Genomic DNA, 21,248 nt, shown 5'->3' with positions numbered 1-21,248 from the left:
TTATATCATTGGCGAGTTAAGTGAAATCTCTTAAATTATTCTTGCTAATATAGGTCAACTGACTATTATATACATTCAAATAAAAAAACGGAAAATAAGTCCCCTTAAAACATTTTCAACTTCGTCATATTTACTGCCCAAAAATAAATAATCACCGCCTAGAAATGGTAACACTTTATTAAAGATCACTCGTGTGTTTAATATATTTTTAAAATTACTTCAAGCGACGACCTCATGTAACTATATCTTCAAGTAGAAGATCTTCGACTGTCTGAGCATCGTGTAAATACGTCCGCGTACAAAAAAATATTTATTTCTACCACATAAATACTCTGTCGGATATAGCAACTTTTTCATACACTTATTCAGTCTGGCAACATCTAAATTTATAATGTCAAGTTTTTATTGTCGCAAAAATTTCAGTCATTATTTTCGTATTATTATTGGTGACATCAAATAACTTTATAAAGGTATAAAATAAATCAATTAAAAACATCCCGTGAAAGTTTACAGTGTAAGCCGATGTTTTGGCTGCGGTTGCAAAATTGCCAGTGTTAACGTGTGCAAAGGTCTGCATAAATGAATAATGTCGTTGAGGTCGAAGGCACTGGCACTAGTGGAGGTGCTACTGAGGGTGCCGCCTCTGTTTGTGGTGGATGAGTTCTTGAAGATCAGTTTGGGACTGCCAGTGTCGAACGGCGAGGAGGTGTCCGTCCTGAGCAATGTTACGGTGGACCACGTCGATATTTCAGACGCAGATGGCAATTATTATGACGCCAATTTCTACAATGCGTTTTTCTTCACACTCCTCAAATTCCTCGTGTGCTGTATAGGTGAGTAACTTTTTCTGAAGCACTTGAATTTCGTAATACTGCCGCAAAATATGTTTCCCAATCGTGAGTTTCTATGTTGAAATTTTGTTTGCTGTCATGTCAGATTGGAGATTATTTACATTTATTTTGATATTTCTACATGCTACAGCGCTTTATTATATAGAAACTGTATGGAATAACAACATTTCTCATAATGACTAAACATATTTGGCACAATAGAATAGGTTATTTTTGTTATTTGTCAAATGTAAATTACCCAATTTACACACTGCATTGAATATAGTTTTGCCTTCAGTAAATGTACAACTTAGTGTAGAATAACTTTTTCATTACAAATCATTCATCTTTGCAGTGTTTCACTACACTTTCTACCAAACTTTCAATGTAAACAGTAGGTTTTATTCTACACACTTATGTTACTACTAAAAGCCAATATCTTTTTGTGAACTAATTTAGAAAAAAGTTGAAAACAAAATACCTACCTAAGTAAAAGGTACCCAAAAAATGCTCTACAACTTGTATATAGGTAGGTAACACTAAACAAACCATCTCACAATTTTCTATTTACTATATGTATATAATTTATTCATGTATGCATCATCTGTCTTGTAGTTTCACCATTTATTGCTATACTAGTAACTAAAAGTGTAGTGGAAAATATAAACGACTCTCAAATTACTGAGAATCTTTAAATTAGTTTGTTTTTTAAACTTGTTATTGTGCCAGCCTGTCATAATGTAAGATAGTCATAGATATGCATATTTAAAATCATCATTTAAATTTATCATGAATCTTATTCAATACTGTATAATCCACTAGTTTTATGCAAATAATTTTGGCAATTTAGATTAAAACTTAAGGTCCATTTTAAGCATATAAACTATAGACAAGTAGTGTATTTTGATACAAATTATTTTATTTACAATGTGACTTCAAAGTTAGACACTTGTACATAATACTCTTTGTAAAACTGAATGAAAAGTAATTTTATTGCTTTTTTCCTTGAAATGATAATATAAATAAAGTTGTAGTAACAAACATGTTTTTCAAGCGGTGTGTAATTAAAATGTAGGCAAAGAATAAGAAATAAATAAATAAGACAAAAATTATACCAAAATGTAGGTTGGATTAAATTGTAGCTACACTAATTTTTGACCAGAAGTTTGCCAAAATAGCCTAGAAAAACCAAAAAATAATATTTTAGTGATCTAATTATTTTGTAATAAAATAAATTAGTTTAGCATATTGGTGGAAGGTTAAGATTTTATATAGACCTTGTTGAAAATATTAAATCTTCATTATAAATTAATTAAAATTGAACATCCTTGCATTAATATACAGATGGTGTAGTTTAAAGGATTCATTAATATACCAGAATTTTTTCTTTCCTACAATGAAGCAACACATATTATTGCCGTTTTATTTAGAAGATAGGTACTTGTTCAGTGTTTCTGTATGAAGTATTCTAGAAAATCCTGATGATGACTGGTACCTAGATTTTAGCTTAAACTACATTTAAGAAATAATTGCTAAAAGATTTGATGAAATGGCTTTAGAATTATCACTGTTATATTTTGTTTACTATTTGTCAGCATTTTTAACATTCTTATGCAAATAAATAAATTTGGTTCTCAGTATAATTTCGTAATGTTAAGTTTCAATGACTCATGATCTTGTTGTTAATAAAACTGGTTTTTTACGCTTACTGCTAAAAATATCTCAGCTTTATAAGGTTGTTGATGAAAAAATATTCTTCAACCAATCAATCAATTTATTTTGACAACCGATTTTACCGAAGGATATTGTGTTAAAACCCAGGCAACTGGGTTGTTGAGGTCCGATTGGCAGTTGGTTCATGTCTAATACTGGTATTTAGCTGCATCCGGTATAGTCCAATATAGTTGGAAGAAAGGCTAGGCTAAATGATGAAGAAAATATATTTTTCAATCAGATCACTTTTTTTTCTTAATCAGTACTTACTGGTTTAAACTAGTAATTCTAGGTTGCAATTGCAACAATAATATAAACATAATTATCAGCATAACTTGTTAGTAACCATTACGGGACATTTAATTGTGATAATTTTTGTATGACATGATTTCCAATGATATTCTTAAATTGGTGAATTATTGGTAAATGCCTAAAATCTATTATCGAATATTTAAAACTTCTATAGTAGCCTTGTTGATTTACATACAATGTAAATTGTATGTCCGTATATTGAATCAACGTAACAAATATTCTTCATCTTGACCTCATGTTAATTTACTGTTATAGTACTCAAAAATACTGTCAACACTCAGTTCTGATAATCACACAGTAACTTTTCAGTAGCAGATAAAGTTTTTTGTAGGTTTTTTTTGTTTCATGATTGCCTAAGTTTTTCAGACGATAGTTTTAGTTTACAACACTGTAGAGCAGTTCAAAGTTTGCTACATCTATCAAACAGTAAAGATGTCACAACATAACAAATTCTTCATTGATAATTTCAGAACCTAGGGTTCAATTACTTTTACCTAATGCCGAATTACTGTATTAAAAAAATCTCGTATTGAGAATAGGACTCTTTCCCAAACTTTGTTTAACGGCATATAAGTCGGCAGTACGACATGCAACAGCTGCTTTTTTAGCTATACGGTCCAAAAATTACTCGTATGTCGTGTGTTTGCGAAGAGTGTTCTAAAAAACTTCTAAAATTTACCACTAATATAGCTCAATTGACATCGAATAGACGAAAACACAGATTGGATATTAATGACACCAATCTACGTTGCATTGACGTAAATTGTGTCGTCACCGATGTTATCGCAGACGAATTACGATTCTATATCAATTTTATCTTTGTCACCTAATTTATTTGTGTTGTATGCAAATTAATGGCTATATAACAACAAAAGTTTGTGTTGTTAATAAACATTTAGATAACTTAACTGCTAGATAAACTGTGTATGCGACTGCCGCACAATAGGACTCGGGTTCGAATCCCTGTTAGAAATTCTCAGAGATTGCCCGGAGTTAGGAAGTTGAGGTCGTAGACCTTCGTGTTGGTTCAGCCGTCCTACCTGACTATGAGAGTAAAGCAATAGTGAGTGTACCTGTGTATTGTGCACACACTTGACCACTATAAACAAAGTCTGTACAGGTGGCTGGTTTCAACCAAACTAACCGCGGCAGTCGAAATCGGCCAGGACCTAATTTATTCAAAAGTGGTAGAACCGGGCCTTAATATAGCGTCCATTGTTGTGATTTTTTCACACAGCTATTTTGGTTAGTTGTGCTCACCAGTCCGCGAATAATGGGTTAAGTATAAGTAACCTTAAGCTTAATTTTTTTCTCCAATAACAAAGATTACACATTTACGTCTAAGTCTATAAAAATAATTGTCATCCTCTTAACCACGAGATTATCAGGCCCAAGGTAACAGTATTTTATTGTACTGAAATAGATTGGAACATCAATTGATAAAAAAATAATTGTAATAGTGATGTTGTAATAATAATCTCTTTGTCATTCTTACGAAGTACATTTGCTTGGTTCGCGTCGTATGAAATCCCTAATCTACCATGTCGGCCGAGAGTATTCTTGAAAAAATATTTTTACAGCTACGAAATTTGTTATTTTACTTCCCATAGAACTAGTAGAAAACTATAGATCCTAGGGTGATAGACAGCTAATGGAGAATGTTACTAGGTATGCCAAATCGCTTTAAATTTTGACTCAGTAAAGCCTGTACAGTGTACACGTACATGCAAACTAGTTTTTGTTTTAGTCAAATATACCAAGTAGTTTTGATTTTACAAGCATTCAAAGTTTCGAAAAATATCTAGTCCCGCTAACAGCGTGACGTCATATTACACCGCACCGCGCGAGCTGCGTCTCGCTTAATATCAAGTCTCCAGCCGTAGATGTAATAGTTTATGCAGTATTTTGTTGTGTTTTCGTCTGCTTATTACATTTATAGTGTAATAATAGTAAATATTATTATTAAGGACTATGTGAGCCAGACTTAGCGTAATGTACAATGACGTCACACGTCACCGTGCGGTTACAACTTGTTTTACTTATAAATCGGAAACTAATTGACGTATCAAAGTAATTCTTTCACTAGTATTTTTTATTTTTAACTTATGGAGTGCTAATTATCAAAATTTGTTAACATTCTCCATTCTCTATTGACTCAACGAACAAGATTCTGCCAAAAAAAATCTTTTGCTGATAATTTTTGGTATAAATGAGCTATGTCGTATACCTATACCGAACTATTTCTATTAGAGACCTCAGAACACCAAGCTTCTTTTTTTATTAAAAAAAAAGGTAAACACCAGTGTTCTTCCCAAAATATATTATTAAAGCCAACCTTTAACATCGGCTTAAAGCGGTCATCTATAAAGTCAAACAAGTCCTTTCTCTTTTGCAATCAGTTGCAATCCTGTTATAGCGTGCGTTCTGCTAGTTGTTGCACGTTTGTGATCAATACTTGCGATACACACACCCCCTCTACGACTACGTCATCGTGGAAACTGCATCCTGGGTACAAAATATAATATGATGACGTATATGCCGCGTTCCTACCGCTATGACGGCCTCAGTGGCGCAGTGGTCAAGGTGGTGGTCTTTAAAAAAAGTAAAAGAGACGTCCGCTTTAGCAACAATATCTAAATAGAACCAATACCTATTTGAAAATCCTAATTTCTGTTTTTTTTTTTCGTTATGTGTTCGATAATCTTTGACATACTTACTAGGTTTTCGAGTGCTTGATTTACCATTGTGTTTAAAAAAATAAAACAGGACTATAATAGGTAATACGTTTGGTAACCTTGGTCTCTTCTATGTGTTGTTAGGCTTCTGTCAATTTGTTTTTAATAGTCCCAAGTTTGAAGTCTTTAAAATTAATAGTCAATTTCTCTAATCTTCAATTTCAGGGCTAACGTAATAGGAGTTGCAACTTTTTGCCTTTTATTGATTCGTTTCTTGCCTACTGAATTAACTTGCAAGGCATTTAATTCAGCTAAGATTACTAGGCAATTAGGTTTTTCAAACTATTAAAACAATATGGGAAAATACGGAAAGATAAGAACAGGAATACCCAAAAGCTTTATTCGTGACACATGGACAATCATAGTTTTATTCAATTATTTACCACAAAGCAATAATTTCCACATAAAATATTGGCAACTAACAGTATAAAATGGAAACAATTTTTTCGCTATAATTTTCCTAATAATGTCTCAACAAAACTCATCGCTATTCTACCACTATCGACTATCGACAACCGGCTAGCTATCGAGAAATTTCGTATGAAAATCTGATCACCGCTTCTATCTTAACTATTTTTGCAGTACCTACGTTTTAAATGTCAAACTCGATACTCGATATTATCACGTGGCGCCCAAATGTATTAATGTAATAATTTGACCCGCCATACTTCCACCTACCATGCTTTCTGAATTAATAGTAAAAAAACTCGCCCGAACAAATGCAAAGAAAAATCGCGCAATGAACATAAATATTAAATGCTATTACAGTGATTACGTTAACTTCCTAACAGTTAACTAACGCGTCGTTTAACAGAGGTAACCGGCCTAGTTAATTTGAACATCCTAATCGAGTTCCGGACAACGTCCATCCTTGATGTTTCACACGTTGAATAATACACGAACAGTCTTCATTCTTTATGTAAAACTACAATATGATTTAAAAATCTATTTATTTGCTGATATTTTTATGGCAACAAATGACGTTCTTTGGTTCTTGGTTGAAAAAGGTGTGATTTTATGTATGTTTGCAATTTTAATCGATAAAGCGCGGCTCCGCTCGCATTTTGGTAAATAAAAATACCAAACCATGTTTGAAACCGATCAATACGGACTCTGGACTCATCATCATCAAAATTGAATCACCGGTTTAGTTGTGTGGGTAACAGACTTTACGCTTTACACTTTCGCATTTATAATATCTCTATAAAACACCTTCTAGATAATTGCTACTTAGTTATCTCATATATTAAATTCCGACTTCACACGCAAGACTGTATATCTATGAAACTATAGGAGAGGAGCAGGGATAAAAAATCTTATGAAAACGAGAAAAATAAAGCCCACGCGTGAACGAAGTTGAGTGCAGCCGTTAGTCGCATATGAATTGACAGCAAATATATGAAAATATCTATTAAAATGCACATCATGCCATTGCGAATCAATTAAAAACCTTATCCAGAGGTAGCGAAACGGGTCGTTAGTGACAGATATTCGCAAAAATAGGAATTCGATCAAAATTTATCAACAGACATTAAGGCTTATATCTTACTTCCGTATCCATATAGATACTATTTCATTACTTTAGTAGGTATTTCGAACACAATACCTATCTGATTATAAATACTAAATTGTACTATGTAATAATGACAATGGAGAATATTATCCCTTCGTCATTCTTCGTCATAATACAGGGTGTAACAGACAGGCTACCGAAACCGAAAAAAAAATGATTCTAGACATGATTCTGGTGCTTATGGCGTTGAAAATTTTCATCGCTTTTTTCATGATTTTTCCGATTTTTTATGCGTTTTTTTTATTTTTTTTCGGTATTATTTCGTTAATACTACACAGTGCAACATGAATATGAGAAAAAATCCGTCATATTACTGTTTTTCACAAAAAACAGCAATGGATTAAAACAACGTATAAATTCGCTATCAGCTGTTCGGCCAACGACACCGCGCCGGCGGCGGCCGGCCGCGACGGTCGACGTACCTACGCGCGCCACACAGACACGATTACGCACACAGCTGTCAGCCTCACTCTCACTAGTATGCAGCGTTACTTAGTATTTGTTCTTCTATGTTAAAAATGAAAATGACATAATTATCCCGCTCTCCGATAAAAGGTACATTAATAAGATTTAAAATGTGTGATATCTTATTATTATTACACGTACAAATACATACAGAACGACAAAAAATACTATTGATATTCTTTAGCGCTATAAAAATCTCTAATAAACAATTTAACAAGTATTGTCGCTTTGTTCTATTTGTTCTTGCAAACTTATTATTCTATTCGATATTTACACGCTCATTCATACAAGCGCGGTGCGACTCGAAAAGTAGATGGCCGTAGTGACGCGTGACGCCGCGACCGCGCGTGGATGTTACATAGATGGGATGCGACAAAATGAATGCTAAGTAATTCTCCGGGGATAATGAATTATGATAAGTTAGTTTCTCTGATAAGAATATTAATGGATATTGATTGTTATCATTGTTATGTACCTACATTTTTTATGGTTTAATTAAATAAACGTTTCGTGTTTATTTTATTTACTTTAATCTGATTTTATGTTATTAAATATCAAAGTAGGTATTTTAAACTTACATCAATAATGTTTGTAATGTTATTCGGTATTTGAATAAAACTACAATGCAACGAGTAACAACTGTGACAAGTAAAAATAGTACCTAATGCCACATCAATATTTTATTCAATCTAATCTCTCGCTGGGATCCTAACTCGTCGCTCGTCACCAAATCGGCGGCGCGCGCACGGACGGCGCGGAGGGAGCGGGTGGCGCGGGCGAGGGGCGGCGCGAGTGAGCGGAGAGGCGCCCGCGCCGGCGGCTCTCTTTGATAGTTCGAGCAATTCGCTCGCGGAAGACGGAAGCTCTTCACCGGTGTCGTTCGTTATGTCCTATTCGTCGTGTCGTGTGTGAACTGTTGTTTATTATTACTTGTTATTGTTTCGGTTTTGAGCTTTTAGTGTTTTTATTGTTATTATTTTTGTTGTTATTGTTTTCGAAGTGCAGTTGTGTTCGTAAATAGGAAGAAATGTTGATGTGCTATGTATGGTGAAGCACGTGGAAGTGCACGGCGTGCTCTGCACCTGTACGTCCGGATCCAAAGGTACCTACTCAAACTCTCGCCATACACCAGGTAATTGCGTGTTGATAGACATTGATAACAATTCGTTTTAGCACTTTCTTATTATTGGTTACATTTTGCTATTATTGTTTGATTTCACGTAAGCCAAGTAGGTATCTACCTACTTACAATTTTACTATGAGCTATTGTAACATACGAGCGTACTTACGATACCTACCATAAACGATACATGAGATTGTTATCTAATAATACATACTAGTGAGCGCATAGACGTGGTGGTACGCGTACGTACCGCTGATTGTTGGCAGCTCCTCGCATGATTAATTATTGTATCAACCACATTGTAAAACTTTTGGCGATTGAAAAGAGTGGCCGTGAGTTTCTCGCTAGCTCTTCTCATAAGGCTCTACCCCCTTTCCGAGCTAGTGGTAGATTCAGTAATTGTAACGACTATCGTAAGTGTCAACATTTGACCTAAATGAATAAATGATTTGATTTTGATTTTGATACCTACGACGCGTCGCGACATGTCGTCGCTCAGCGCGCCGCCGCCGCCAGAAATCTCGTAGGCATGCGCGGAGATATATCGCGTTGTTCACTATACATTGAATGCTCAAAAATGACTAACTCGGGAACCAATCATTTCCGAGAAAAATGGTTGAAGTAAATTTCGCGCATTTAGTGTCACAAAATTAACACTGAAGTTTTCGGTTAACCGTCGTTTACACCCTGTATAATAATATGTATTTTTATTTCATAATACAGGATATTGATTAGGTATTTAAAATATATATTGGTATTTTGTGCTTTTACTTCATAGTACATAATTTAAGACGACGTAAAATGATTTTATAACAAAAATAATATATTTTTTTATTGAGTCATTGTTGTAATTATATCGTGGCAATTATTCTGGTGTCTCTACCTACCCCAAGATTATTACAACAATAACCAAATATTTATTTGATCCACTAAATAATTGTTGCTAGTCTTATTTTCATTTCTGTCATTTGATTGTATGCTTGTTGTTGTTGTTGTTGTTGTATTGCATAACAATTGCCGCAATACAACATCATACTGTACGTGGTATTTCATAAAAAAAAAAAATATGGAGAGGCATTCTCCATAATTATTTTTGACATGATTTCCTACCATTATAAACGAGTGAATCAATACTGTAGGTAATGTAATAATTGATATGTAATTAACAGCTCAAGTTTTCAGTAGTTTTATTGGTGTGTGCGGGATAATGCGGTTAAATATTCAAATAATTGCTGAAATTATTACGCGTGGATTCATTCTACACATACATTTTGTCATTCGAGAAAAGAAATATCAAACGTTTTCGTGGAAAAGCTGGATAATAAAGTTTAAAACTGAATTCTACATATATTTCACTATATTTTTATGTATTTTACCTGAAAAATATTGTTAAAATCCCTTATTTTAATAAAAAAAAGATTGACTCAAATATTACCGGCAAAATTAATGTAAAACTTGCTGAAATTTCCCCAAATATCTTCAAAAATCTTAAACAAAAAGGTTTTTGAAGAATGCGTAGACGACCGTGACAGGACTCGAACCTGCAATCTTCGGATCCGAAGTCCGACGCCTTATCCATTAGGCCACACGGTCTTGTACAGGGAGGCTCTATTTAGCCGACCATTTCAGGCGGGTGACCTAGTTTTCAGATGCTGCGCGCGTCGCACGGGGGATGGGGGTTGATTGAGCTGTCAAACGAATATTACTCACGTATTGCGTTATTTTATTGCTGTATTTTTTTATGTGGTTTATATTTTGATTGATTTTTTTTCAGTAATTGCAATGTTCGGTATGTAGTGAATGCAATCCCGATCTCGCGGGATCCCGATCTCGCGAGATCCCGTGTATTTTTTCGGGATCAATCCCGAAGCATAATATGACGAGATCCCGTTCGGGATTGTCGGAGAGGGCATTTTCAGCAGCTGGCTACATTGCAATAGACTTAAGATGCCGATTAGAAGCTCGTACTATTGATATGTTACTGTAAAAGCCCGAACTGTGGTAAATCCTAAGATTTTCCGGTATAACCTAAGATTTACCAACTCTCAATGGTAAAAGTCCGAACAAGCCAGAGTTTAAAAACTATGTTACGATATATAAAAATATCCTCCTTCATAACTATGTTTATAACTATTTCACGGTATAATTATATACTGTGACATAGTTATAAAGGAGGAGTTTTGGGCAAAGCGACATGGGTAGGTTAGGTTAGAAGGCTAAGGTGGGAGCGAGCGAAGCGAAGCTCCCACCTTAGCCTTCGTGGTTATTTTTTTTTAACCACCCTGTAGGAGGAGCCCCGCGAAGCGGGGCTCCGGCGACATCTCGACATCATCAAGTGAATATAGGTAAAAGTTCGAAATAAAAGTATTGATCGGACTTTTACCATTGCGAGTTGGTAAATCTTAGGTTATACCGGAAAATCTTAGAATTTACCACCGGTCGGGCTTTTACAGTAACAGATACACTTTGTATTTTAAGAGGCTACTTTCAAAATGCCATGTGATTACTTTTTATTTTGATCTCCTGGAGCTACACCTACTTTTTTGATTATGTTCATGTTATTACACCTGTTAATTATGTTACGTTGCTAGTAATATTCAAAAATAAAGGCTTTTATTTTCTTTCAAATTATAATTTATTGCATTCACCACACTATCACACACATATTACATTAAACAAGCCGTTCGAATTGTATTATTTTTACTAACTAGACGGGATCCCGAAAATCTCGGGATCCCGCGGGATTGATATTTCTGATTGCGAGGGATCTCGAGTTGACGATCTCGAGTCGGGATTGCATTCCCTATCGGTATGTAAGTTAGTGAAACTTTTTTTGTACGGTCGCGGTCATGTTCTTGTCGTGAGTACGCACGCAGTTCTTAGTCCCGGTTTCAATACTCCGGATTAAGTATTGGATAACTTATCAGGTGGAAGTAGGACAGTGTTTTTCATACCTTAGTCTATTATTTTTGTACAATGCATTACTTGAGACTTCGTCGGCTTGTATAGATTCCTTGGGTAAAATTAAAAATATATCCCATTAACCCTATTCTCATCGAAATACATTCATTAGTTTTTAATTAAACAATCACTTATATAGGTACGTTAAAATCCCTATAATTCATTCGAAAAGGGCTCATTGCATTTACATCAGGATAGCGTTTTAGTATTAAAATTAGCAATTTAATATCAATAAGTAAGAGTATCTATTAAAAATAATAGTCTTATACCTATAAGACAACCTTTTTTTACTACATTGCATTGTATATTCATTTCAAGTTTTAATTTCAATTATTATTCACTCTATTACGAGTATTTACGAGAATTATTATAGCAAGATGCGGTAATATGTTTGTTTACCTGTTGCATGATTGACTACTTATAATTGAGGTCATACGCACTGCATCTATTTGATGTGTCAATACATTAAAGGCATCTGCATACTTATCCTAGAACCTTAAACCTATGACCCTTGACACTAATAAGGTTTACGAAAACCCTTTAATAGACTATCCCATCCAAACACAAAACATTAAAAAAAAATTGGTTAAAAATAAAAGCTATCGTTCGTGGTGTGTGTATGAATCGATATAAAAATATCAGAGTGCCTCCGTGTTGAGGAAAGCACGTTAAATTATGGGTCCCGGCTGTCGTTTTCAAAGATCTTTGACAGTCGTCACCAGTAGTCAGAAGCTTTAAAGACTGACAACCAGGCCTACCAAGGGGTATCTTGGATAATCCAGGTAACTGTCTTGTGGAGGTTCGATAGGAAGTCGCTCCTTGTAAAATTCCGGTATTCCTCCGACATAGTTGGAAGAAAGGCTAGGCTGATAAAAGAGTATCGAGATATGTCCGAACCACTCCATATTGACTCTATTTAAAGTTTCATATTATTAAAGCTGCCCAGATAATCGACAAATACCTATTAAAATTAAAGACAACCATCCCAAAAAGCCTAGTCGTAGTAAAGCTAGGTTAGGAGCAGACTGCGTGTGTTCTTCACGACCTGCACCTGTCTTTTCCTCTAACTTACTAGCTGAGGACAAACAACTTAACTTTTATTTAATTAGTTTAATGACATCACACATACCTAACTATCATCCATTAAACAAAAACTTCGAGGTACGGCCCTCATTAATTCTTGAGGAAGTAGAACATACATAATAATGTATAATATATTCATTTAACCAAGGTATAGTTTATATTGTATCATACAATACGCTGAAATGGGTCAAGTTTGATGACATTTCCTAGTCGAAGAAACATTTTTCTGTTTAATGTATTGACTGTACAGGAAGTAGGGTGTTCCAATTGCTTTTAATTAATATTCAGTGTTTTGAGGGCCGATTATCGGAATTAAAAACGATTTAAATATTATTCCGGTCTAGTATCGACCGCAAAAAATAAAATAAAATATTGATTTTTTGGGTAACACTTGAGTATCAATCTCATTGTGATGATAAATTGCATTTCTACTTTATCTTGTTTACGAAGTCCTTATTTTTTTTATTAGGTCTTAAAACCGACATTTATCTTACATAATGTTAGATTAATTAGCTAATAGGCCTTTGCCAAAGATGAATATTATCCCCATAAACAATAATCCAGGTAAATGGGTTGTGGATGTCCGATATCGACGTCCTGCATCCGGTGAGACTGAAAGCCGACTCTTAAATAGTTGGAAGGGCTAGGCTGATGATGAGACAACAATCAGGACCCATGGCCCCCCGAAGCACCTAGATGCTCAGTTAAATACCAATATAGAATTACCGCTCAGTTTGTTGCTTGTTGTTTCCACTGAGCGCGAAATAAATCATATCAGAACAGAATGACTCTTGCACCTATATTATTTTTGTTGAGATTAAATTACTAAAATAAAAACATAAGTTTTACGATTACGTGTACATAATTCGTTCTAAGCAGTCATTGTCTAGGCCAGCTCAAGGTGAAACTGATCGATTATCAATTATCTAGGCACAGACTGGTGTCAGACTAACGTGGCCAATAGTGATTAGTTCAGGCCTTACCTTAGTCATTACTGAGGGAATACTGATAGCATTTTTATAGCCTTTATGTGCACCACAGTTAATCCAGGGAACTACTTTTGATAGAAAATAGGACTGGTTCTGTCATTTTTATGACACGTTTCTGCACGACTGCTGGGAAGGGTCTGCTCCCAACCGAGGGAGAGATAGGCCTTGAATCCACCACGCTGGCCAAGTGTAGCATGGACTTTGTAACATCAAATAAATGTGTTTAACAATGTTTTGTGTTCTAATTAGGTACCTAGATATAATGGAAAATATTGTTCCTAGCATATCACGGATTGAGTTGGATTTGTACAATTACCTAAGCGAGTTCAAAAATAAATTAAAATGTAATCTTTCGAATAGTTCTGAGAGTTCCAAAAATAAGTAAATTCATTGTATTAACACGTTTAGTATTAAAATAAATAAACGTTTTAAATGGAGAAATAACCGGTCGGTATCCTTGACTGACATACAAACTGTTTACGTATAAATATTTGTGTGACGCCGAAGTTACTTGATGACACATTAGTTAACGTATTTTATTTCGTCTTTAGGCTATAAATAGTATTTAATTATAGGCAAGTAAATAGGTTCAACATTAAATAGGTGCGTAGTACTCGTAACTGGCGGTCCTGTATGACAAGATGTATGGATGTGAATAAGGCAAGGGAAGTTTGTAAGGATCTTACCAAGTGGCGTTCTTAAGTCGCTGCCTACTCCTATGAAAAAAAGGGCGTGAAATTCTGTGTGTATGAAGTAGGCTGAAATTAGGTTACTTTCCCGTTAAATGGCAATAAATTCGCTTCCTAGCGCATGGGACTAACATTGTAAACAACTAAACGTGGGTGTATATCGTACACCTCTGCTTAAACCTTCAGGTATAACACACGTGATATTGTGTATGAGCACTAAATTTGTGTCTAATATGATTTTTTTTAGATTCCGACAAAACACTTGATGTTACTGTATGGCAAGTTGCTGTTAAATTCGTTGTAAAAGATTAACTTTTATAAAAACTAAAACCAAACAAATAACTAAAGACGATATCCGGTCGTATCGAGTTCCTAAAATTCATTAAAATAAACAGAACCTCTAAAACAAAAAAATGTCTGTTTGTCAGTCCGACCTTCACGGTTCAATTGTTAAAACGCATCAACAATGACTGTTTGAAATCAATCATACACTAATTGATTAACAACATCTAATATGTGCATAGGATAATTGCAGAGATTTGAGATCAATAACCGAACTCTGCGAGCGACCAATGGCACCTTGATATAGCTCTACAAGTCTAGAAAGATCTTATAGTATTGAACGAACGAAAACAATTCACATCCGCTACTTTTGTGACGAATAAACAATTATGTTTTTTGTCGATGTTAGTTTGTCCTAGATCAGTGGTTCCCAACAATCCCAACCAGTGGTCCGTGGAAGTCAAAAAGTGGGCCGCGAATGATTTAAAAATTAAAAATTTTCAGGCTTTTTATTACACTTTATTTTTAATATACTTACATAGTATGGTCCCTGCTGACAAGAATAATATAAAAGTAGTTCCGGACTAAGAAAAGGTTGGGCACCCCTGTCCTAGCTGAATGGATTGTCTGAAAAGGATGGATATGAAAAAAGTTCTGATAAAGTTGATTGGTGATGAGAGATGAGTGAAGGATGAAAGTCAGGACAATGATGAAGGTTTTAAAAAATTTATGATATCCCTATACCAGCCTGGATTTATTGTATTGCTTTCTTACCCTTCGCAATATAGAATGCAATCCACAACCAAAATGCAACCCAAAGTTAGCTGGATAAAGTGCCCTCTGATTTTCAATGCTGATCTGAGTGTTGCATTTCTCTCTCTTATGACTTATTTTTTTACTCTAGGTCACTTAATTTGTGGTAAGGTCTTACAGAAATCTAATACTAAACTAGGTAAAATTAACATGGGTGTGAAGTTTGTTTTACTATTTAGGTAACAGTATAGAGTATGTGGTTTGTTTTGCAACTAAGGTAACAATCGATGTATCGCCTTGCTTTCGCATAGTCTCAAATGAAGGCAAAAATTTTATTGCGTTTTTTTGCATACCTTCTGACATCCGTGATCAATTATCTATGTCAAAAGGAACATGAAGCAGTTACTCATCTTATAAACCAGTTATCAAAATTATCAGCAATAAAAACCAGCAAGAACTTAAGTGTTATATCATGAGTTCACGATGACGTCTCAGAAGTAACGGTCGTGCCTTCGTTATACACGATACGGTACTTAGATTTTTTGTTATAACTGTTTTTCTCATCTCAATGGACCCCGAAATTAAGGAAAACACTGACCCAGATTACGCATTTTGTTACAATTTGCATATTTTTTAGTTTTTGACAAATTCGCACTATATCACCGTGCTTTGATCTTCGTTTGGTAGATTACTTGTTGAATCTGTTAATACAATGGCGCAGTTTGTAGTGTATCAAACAGATAAATACGGGTCCCGGACTCGATTTTCATGTTGGATTAGTGTTATTGGTCTTTTTCGAATTTATGTTGGATTATTAACAAGAGTAGTCCGGAGTTTGATAACTTGTCCGGAGTATAGCTTCACGCCTGCTTTGGTATGATAAGCAAGATATATGGAAGCGTTCAAATGGAATCGACCATTTTTTTCTATGCAATTCTATACCATGGCATTGAATTCACCCTTAGGTTTTCTATAAAAAAAATAGTAATTGAATATCGATATCCATTATTTATGTATAATTTGCAGTCATTGTAGTTTAAGTTCAAGGTAAACGTTTATACCTGCTTTATTAAACTGCAATATTATTTCAAATGTTTTTCAAAATGTATGCAGCCTTGAAGGCGCAATTATTTCATGCAAAAACAAAATATGTATGCAGTTGAAGCTTTTGGACCAAATAAATAATTATTTCGTTCCACAACTCAAGTTACAACTTTGAAACAAAAATATGTAACTTTTGGAAACAAATTAGTAAGCTATCTATCAGAATAGAATAGCTCGCTGTACAAAGTTTACTAGTTTAAAACCCAACTTAAAATAGAAAAAAGCCAATAAAGACATTACCCTCGTTTAATCAGAGAAGTCGGATAAAAAATACGGCCTTGTACCGTAAAACTTTAAATTTTTATCGACTGATTTTAAAACCTTGCTCTTAAAATCTAAATAACATTATAGAATATCCTTGACTTTTTTCTTCATAGCCATTATTCACTGAGCGTATTTCACGGCAATATTACATAGTCTTATTAATCTAAGAGCTAGTTTCACAACTTATGAATTAAGTGTCGGGTAACCTGTCTTCTTGATAAAGAGTCAGGGAATTTACGAACACAACTCACAAAAACCTATCTGACATCCTAATTAGTCTAGGGTGAAACTATTAATATCGCTTAAATAAAAAACAGTAATCCTACACCTATTTTAACGCAGAAATAATAAACTGATCTTTAAATATTACAAAGGGATTTCTACTTAGAAGCCTCATATTAAAACTTTTTATTATCTTTTTACATAAAACAGAGCATTTTGCAGCCTAGTAACTTGCATACGATTTGCCGCTCTGTTGCTTTTCCGTAACGTCCTTAAAATCTAGACGTTGAATGCTGCGTAATTTACATGTGACTAATTGCTATTTTAAATACAATTTTTGGCAAACAAAATATATTTGCATATCAAAATTTAGTAGTAGGTGCTAATACTATGCATTATACTAATCAATTGAAATCCTCTTCTGCCTTATATATTTAGAAATAAAAGTTATTTTATATCATTTCAGATATTTTCTTAAACTATAATATAATATTTGTATATTAACATGAAGTTTTTCTTTGTTTCCAGGATGTATGTCAGCGCTATGCATATTCGTGCTCTACACGAAGCACCTAATCATCGTGTACCTCTACCTGACCTCAGTGGGCCTGGTGTTCGTCTCGTACTGGACCAACGTGTCCGCCGTCAAACAGATCCAGTCCCTCACACTAGTCATCACCTCCCCCTACCATTCCACCAGCATACTAGACGACATATTAAACTTAAATATAAAGAACCTCCTTGATCTCGACGGACCGGGCATCCTGGTCATACAAAACTTCGCCATACAGTTCCTGCTGGCGGTTATATTCAAATACGTCCACCTCGGACCTCGGAACCCCACCATGCAGATGATGCTTCCGATCAGCTTCATGGCACCCTCGTTTCTAGCGATGTTGCCAGTTCCACCGAACCTCCTGCACCACTCGCCGGTGTTCTCCGCGCTGTTGCCGCTCCTCCTTGTCAAGTTCGTGTTGTGGACGTCAGCGTACAGTGTCATACAAGTGGTATACGCTGGCTACCAGCACGGACGACTATTCGTTAGCAACTATGGACTATCGGCGCTCGTCGAAACAGAATGGATGCGACTGAACGTCCCCTGCGTTCTCAGAGTGTTCTGGGTGTTACGAGTGGCCGAACACGCTATACTCCTTCTAATGGACTACGATGACGAAGCTGAGGAAGGCTTAAAAGTTTCCACTATACTAGCTGTGCAATCGTTAGCGTCGATGGCAAAATCATTGCTAGTAACCGGATGTGAGACGATAACGGCCGTGCTCGGCATGACGTCAGTGATCTCATTCTTTTGCCACTACATCGGAAACTTCTTCCAGTGGATACTCCTGACTGACGAAGAAGAGGATAAAAGTATAGGGACCGTGTCCGCGATCCTCTTCTACATACTCGCACTACAGACTGGTTTGACCTCTTTGAATCCTGAAAAGAGGTTTATTCGACTATGCAGGAACTTCTGCCTACTATTCACAGCTCTCCTGCACTTCCTGCACAACATTGTGAATCCTATGTTGATGTCGCTGAGCGCGTCACACAACCCGAGCACACACAGACACGTCAGAGCGCTGGCGGTGTGCGCGTTTCTTATAATGTTCCCGATCTCATTGCTGGTGTACTTGTGGTCCCAGCACTCTTTGTCTACGTGGCTGCTGGCTGTCAGCGCTTTCAGTATAGAAGTCATAGTGAAGGTGGTAGTCAGTCTCATGATATACTCACTGTTCCTGGTAGACGCGTACAGAAGTACGTTCTGGGAGCAGCTCGACGACTACGTGTACTACATCCGAGCGTTCGGGAACACGATAGAATTCTGCTTCGGAATCTTCCTATTCTTCAACGGCGCTTGGATCCTGTTGTTCGAGTCGGGTGGAGCTATTCGCGCTGTGATGATGTGCATCCACGCTTACTTCAACATCTGGTGCGAGGCGCGAGCCGGCTGGTCCGTATTCATGAAGCGTCGCACCGCTGTTAATAAGATTAACTCGCTGCGAGAAGCTTCGCCCGACCAACTGGACTCGTTGGACGACGTGTGCGCCATATGCTACCAGGAGATGCACTCGGCGAAGATCACCCGCTGCAATCACTACTTCCACGGAGTGTGCCTCAGGAAATGGTTGTACGTGCAGGACCGGTGTCCGCTGTGCCACGACATACTGTACAAGATAGACAACGACGCGAACAAGGACAATAACTCGGAGGCCGGCAACGAGGAGAACAGCAACAACCAGAACCTGCTGCTGGAGGAGGAGCCGGAGCTGCTGCTGGGCGAGGGAGTCAGGTGACTGCTGGACGAACACGCCTACCACTTAGATTGAACACTACCAGTTCACTGACAGACTTATGAGTGGTATTTTTTCGATTTGTATAGTAAGTTATTGTTTTTTTTATATATATATTATAAATCAGATTGATATACCTGTGATTTAAGGTTTAAATTTTGTCTTGTGATGCATGATTTTTTTTTTCATTATGCTGTGTGAGGTTATTTAGTATAAGCTTAGTGGTCGCCTTGATGCTTACACTTGTCGATGTTTCTTAATGTAATGTACACGTTTACGATATTTAAAATTGCAAGTTTCGATAAAAAGATACTATTATAAAGTGTTTTGAAAATGTTAGATAAATGAAAAAAAAGAGAGTTAAAGCTATTTGTAAATAGTTAAGGTATTTAGAAATAGCTTTTAAATATTTGGAGGTAACTTAAAAAAAATAGTAATTTTCCCCATAATAAACTGTAAATAAACTATTATTTTAGTAGCTAACGTTGTTTATTTTCCGTCGACGGAGAGATGCCTCTATGAGGTGCATTGTTGTTGAAATAAACTTAATGAAATGTGGTTATGTTTTCAATAACTTGCTAACCGAAATACTTTAACTAACACTTATTACCTTATATATTTATAATATTCTAAGATATATGTACAGTACTTACTACTACTACAGTATATATAAAATTATAGCTCGGTTTATATTGTATAGATCTCAAAAATATATTCTGCTTAGAAAGCTAGTTGCAAGGAACCACATTTAAAACACCAATATTAATGAATAAAGACGTACAATTATCGTACTATAGCTTCTAAATATTTCAAATAAACATCCTTGTAATTAAATCTGCATTAAACTAGATATATTTATATATTTTTGTATTCAAATAGTTTGTTGGGTAAAGGTTTTGTATAGTTTTCCAGAATCCTGCTGAACTACGGAAGATTGGAAGTTCCACCATTATGAGATTGATGTTAGACCGTGTATTAGCTAGATATATTATATAACTTTTATGTATCGAGCGTATTTTTGTACTGTATGTAGGTAATTGGGTTGTGGAGGTTCAATAGGCAGTCGCTCCATGTAGAATACTGGTATTCAGCTGCATCCGGTGAGACTGGAACCCGACTCCAACATAGTTGGAAGAAAGGCTTGGCTGGCCTCGTGCTATCTAGAAACCCCATTATGTATTTTCCTCTTTATATATCATAATAATTGTACAAAATATTTACTGAATTTTTACTTACTTGAGAAAAAAAAACCTTTTTAGTTTACCGGGTAGCTACATGCATATTCAGTGAGACTTGCCCAGCCGTGGGACACTAATGGGATAACTTTATTATTTCTGGAAAAGTCTCGGTACTTCTGATTTTTACTACCTTTCACTAATTTCACTACGTCAAAGGCCTTCGGGCGGCTTGAACAACATTGACACTAGGTTGACCATTAACCGTACGATAAGAAGACTAATCACATCTCGTGGCGTAGTGTTTGTAATTCATTTAGGAACTAAAATAGTACTTAAATACGCTCGGTATAATAAAATTAACGACTTAATGAGCAATAGAAAATACCTATAGAATAATCATAGCTTTACCGGTATACGAGTTGTTAAATATGGTTATTTAGCTAATATTGTTAGTTCCTTGCGTTTTGTTTGATAGCTGTGTTTTAGAAATAGCAGTTATAATCTAATTTTATATGGGAATTAACTCGATCGTGTATTTTTACTTTGGTTTTGCTTGAGGTTCTGGCATGATGGTGACAACAGGCTGATTGTCAATGTATATTTTCGCCCCATAAACTTTGTGTGCATGAGCATACCCACAAGGCACTGCGACAATAGAAACAATGTACGTAGAAATGCGGA

At 35.6% G+C, this 21,248-nt stretch overlaps 1 protein-coding gene and 1 non-coding gene across 2 annotated transcripts; one reads left to right on the top strand and one right to left on the bottom strand.

The window, feature by feature from the left end:
* Positions 1–364: 364 nt before the first annotated feature.
* Positions 365–19,947, top strand: Trc8 (TRC8 ring finger protein). Its single transcript, XM_076130274.1, has 2 exons — positions 365–833; positions 17,627–19,947. Exons 1-2 carry the CDS (start codon positions 587–589, stop codon positions 19,390–19,392), a joined length of 2,013 nt encoding a protein of 670 aa, XP_075986389.1. The 5' UTR covers positions 365–586; the 3' UTR covers positions 19,393–19,947.
* Positions 10,272–10,344, bottom strand: TRNAR-UCG (transfer RNA arginine (anticodon UCG)). The gene has a single exon. It is a non-coding gene; the product is annotated as a tRNA-Arg (tRNA).
* Positions 19,948–21,248: the final 1,301 nt, after the last annotated feature.

The sequence above is a fragment of the Anticarsia gemmatalis genome, chromosome 24 (assembly GCF_050436995.1).
Source record: "Anticarsia gemmatalis isolate Benzon Research Colony breed Stoneville strain chromosome 24, ilAntGemm2 primary, whole genome shotgun sequence".
In the NCBI taxonomy this organism is placed as follows: domain Eukaryota; kingdom Metazoa; phylum Arthropoda; class Insecta; order Lepidoptera; family Erebidae; genus Anticarsia; species Anticarsia gemmatalis.
This window is presented reverse-complemented; position numbering and strand designations above follow the sequence as displayed.

What these genes read in the sequence shown, in the direction of transcription:
- Trc8 (XM_076130274.1), top strand. Translation starts at nt 587, where the DNA reads ATGTCGTTGAGGTCGAAGGCACTGGCACTAGTGGAGGTGCTACTGAGG. An exon ending in ATTCCTCGTGTGCTGTATAG is followed by an intron (nt 834 to 17,626) that starts GTGAGTAACTTT and finishes CTTTGTTTCCAG; the next exon opens with GATGTATGTCAGCGCTATGC.